General features: G+C 42.4%; 1 protein-coding gene across 6 annotated transcripts in view; it reads right to left on the bottom strand.

The window, feature by feature from the left end:
- Positions 1–1,346: 1,346 nt before the first annotated feature.
- The window catches only part of e2f3 (E2F transcription factor 3), a 24,947-nt gene continuing 22,760 nt past the window's right edge, over positions 1,347–3,533 (bottom strand). For 5 of the 6 annotated variants that reach the window (XM_061882533.1, XM_061882534.1, XM_061882531.1 and 2 more), the window contains one exon: positions 1,347–1,931. In XM_061882533.1, coding sequence (XP_061738517.1) covers positions 1,731–1,931 — 201 coding nt within the window. In that variant the 3' untranslated portion in view covers positions 1,347–1,730. Of the gene's footprint in view, positions 1,932–3,363 lie in introns of those variants that run through there. The other variant, XM_061882532.1, reaches the window with a different exon arrangement.

Below are 3,533 nucleotides of genomic sequence, written 5' to 3'. Positions count from 1 at the left end.
TTGTGTGCTTAGCTGTTGCGTAGCTGCTGGCCGATAGCTTAGCATGTTTACCTTTGGTAAATGACTTGACCAAAATAAAATTACTTTTGTGCTTATTGGAGATCATTTAGATGTTACTGTAAACCTGGGGATAGGTTGATTGGCAACACTAAATGGGCCCTAGTGTGTGAATGTGAGTGTGAATGTTGTCTGTCTATCTGTGTTGGCCCTGCGATGAGGTGGCGACTTGTCCAGAGTGTACCCCGCCTTCCGCCCGATTGTAGCTGAGATAGGCGCCAGCGCCCCCCGCGACCCCGAAAGGGAATAAGCGGTAGAAAATGGATGGATGGATGGATGTAAATTCCGGACTATAAGTGGCTACTATTTTCCTACGCTTTGAACCCTGCGGCTTATAAAACGGTGTGGTTCATTTATGGATTTTTCTTTGCCAATGTTTTGTGTTCAACAATTTTCATTTTTACACAAGCAGAAACGATGAAACTGCAGATGTTGCGGGTCGAATTTGCACTTACTGTTTTAATGCCTTGACCCGGAAGGTAAAGCCAGTAAGAATCTACTTGAAGGGATCCTTCATTCATCGCTCCAAACAACGTTTGTAAGTTTTACAATATAACTAAAACTATTCTTACTTACTAAACTGTCCCATGTGGTACGTCTGTAGGAGTGTTTTCATGCATATTTGTACGTGCTGTTGTAATGCAGTCGAGCTAGCGTTTTTAGCATTAGCTAATATGCTAACATGTTTACGAGAGTGTGCGTTAGTAATATTTACTTACAATTGAAGGGACAAGCGGTAGCAAATGGATGAATGAATTATTTTGGTATTGTTTCAGTTCCGTAAATACACTTAAACATTATTGTGGAGTTAAGTCCGTTTCGCCGATTGGTGAGTTAGCTTCCACAGCTAGTGGGTCCATGACGATGCCTTTTGTTTTACTGCCATTTTAAAACATTTCAAAAGGTATGTAAGTAAACATTTACAAAATATTTCTGTGTAAATAAGTCATTTCGCAACGTATATACCAGTGCCTCTATGGTTATGCCCCACTCTACCTCAAAGAACTGCTCACCCCCAAATCCTCCACCCGACACCTCCGCATCGGACAGGCTAACCTCCTCCAATTGCCGAGGAAAAACCTACGAACAGTCCCTGACCACCTGAGGGCACCACAGACTGTGAATGCTTTGAAAAAAGGCTTAAAAACCCTTCTTTTAAAAAAACAAAACTTTTTTTAGCTTTATGCGTGCTACTTCTGGCTATTAGGCTGTTCTAGTTTTTACTTTTAATACACTGAAGCACTTTGAGGTTGTTTGCTCAATGTAAAGTGCTTTTTTACAAATAAAAAACAAATATCTGCGGCGTACAGTCCCGTGCGGCTAATATATGGAAAAATATATGTTTCTTCTCAAATTTAGCGGCTGTGGCTTACATACCGGTGCACTCTATAGAGCAGAAAATACGTTAAGTGGATGTCCAGCTGCAGGACTGCTTGTATCGTAGCTTATAACGGCGATTTCAGACGCAAGCTATTATCGTCTGATAATTGGCATTTTTTTGGGCATCAGATCAGGACACCCCTACGTAACGCTAACAAAAAAATAAATAAAAGGTCATCCTGAACTCAGTCTTTCCCGTGTGTCATGAAGTGGATTCCGAGGTCTGGTTGTGGAGTGACACGACGGACGGTACAAAGGAGAGGAGTAAGGGTGCCAATGTTTTTGAGGCGCACTTAAAAACAAGGACCACTTTTGATAGGCATGGCCGTAAAGGATATCATTAACGACGCAGTGGTGTTACTACTGATGGGCGCGGCGTCATTAGCCGCCACTTGGTCCGTCACCTCCATGGGGGCCTCCCTGGGCACAGGTTCGTCCGAGCACAGGAACACCTCCACCGGGCCCTTGGTGCTCTTCACGTGGACCTCCTTGCTCTGGAGACAGATTTAGGCAGATGTAAGTCTCTGGACGCAGTCAAATATAAGAAAAGCATTCATGATGTTTGCACCATTACAGACATTAGACAACACCTCTTCATGGGGAAAAAAAAAAAAAGAAAAATTATCTACCGGCATAGCTCGGTTGGTAGAGTGGCCGTGCCAGCAACTTGAGAGTTGCAGGTTTGATTCCCGCTTGTGCCATCCTAGTTACTGTCGTTGTGTCCTTGGGCAAGACACTTTACCCACTTGCTCCCAGTGCCACCCACACTGGTTTAAATGTAACTTAGATATTGGGTGCCACTATGTAAAGCGCTTTGAGTCACTTGAGAAAAGCGCTATATAAATATAATTCACTAATTCACCTTTTCTTAGTGTGTGAAGTGAAGTGAAGTGTCAGAACTGCATCTCTTTTTTTTTTGTCCTGTCCAGCTTCTCAGGCAGATCATATTGTCGATGTAGAGGCCCATATCGGCTGTTTAGATTTGCTTTACAAAAGTGAAGTGTTGGATACTTCTCTTGTCGCCTTATTTGAATTGGACTTTATTAAATGTATTTATATTATCATTTGGTGCAGCCGGGCCGGAGCAGGAGGGGACAGAAAGAGAAAAAAAGCTTTACTATGGATCAGAGCGGTCAAGCGAACATGGATCCCGACCACTAGTCAACCGGCAGGTTTCGGTGAGAAAATTGTGGTAAAGAGTCACCTCAGCAGAACTTCTGTCATGCTGCTGCTGCCGTGACTAATTCCCTCAGAGACTGGCGTCAAGACACCCGTGGACACACCCCTCCGACTATCAGGTACTATTTAATCTCACTAAAACACTAGCAACACAATAGCAAATAAGGGATTTTCCAGAATTATCCTAGTAAATGTGTATAAAAACATCTGAATCGCTCACAATCCAATCGCCTTTTTTTTCTTCTAGTCCTTCGCTATCAATATTTTAGCCACAAATCTTTTATCCTCGCTCAAATTAATGGGGAAATTGTCGTTTTCTCGGTCCGAATAGCTGGTTTTGTTGGAGGCTCCCATTATAAACACTGTGAGGATGTGAGGAGCCCTCACACGGGTGACGTCATCGTCTGCGACTTTTGGTACAGGCAAGGCTTTTTTATTAGCGACCAAAAGCTGCGAACTTTATCGTCGATGTTCTCTACTAAATCCTTTCAGCAAAAATATGGCAATATCGCGGAATGATCAAGTATGACACATAGAATGGACCTGCTATCCCCGTTTAAATAAGAAATTCTCATTTCAGTAGGCCTTTAAAATTATGACAGAGGGCTGTAACTTTCATCATAGGTACACTTTAACTGTTCATAGGCAGAATGTGGAGAAAAAAAATCCAGGAATTCACATTGTAGGAATTTTAAAGAATTTATTTGTAAATTATGGTGGAAAATAAGTATTTGGCCACTTCAAAGGAGGAAGATCTCTGGCTCTCACAGACCTGTAACTTCTTCTTTAAGAAGCTCTTCTGTCCTCCACTCGTTACCTGTATTAATGGCACTTGTTTGAACTTGTTGTTATCTGTATAAAAGACACCTGTCCACAGCCTCAAACAGTCAGACTCCAAACTCCACTATGGCCAAGAC

The sequence above is a fragment of the Nerophis ophidion genome, linkage group LG21 (assembly GCF_033978795.1).
Source record: "Nerophis ophidion isolate RoL-2023_Sa linkage group LG21, RoL_Noph_v1.0, whole genome shotgun sequence".
NCBI lineage: Eukaryota > Metazoa > Chordata > Actinopteri > Syngnathiformes > Syngnathidae > Nerophis > Nerophis ophidion.
The sequence above is the reverse complement of the archived record's forward strand: the minus strand, read 5'-3'. Positions and strand labels throughout refer to the sequence as shown.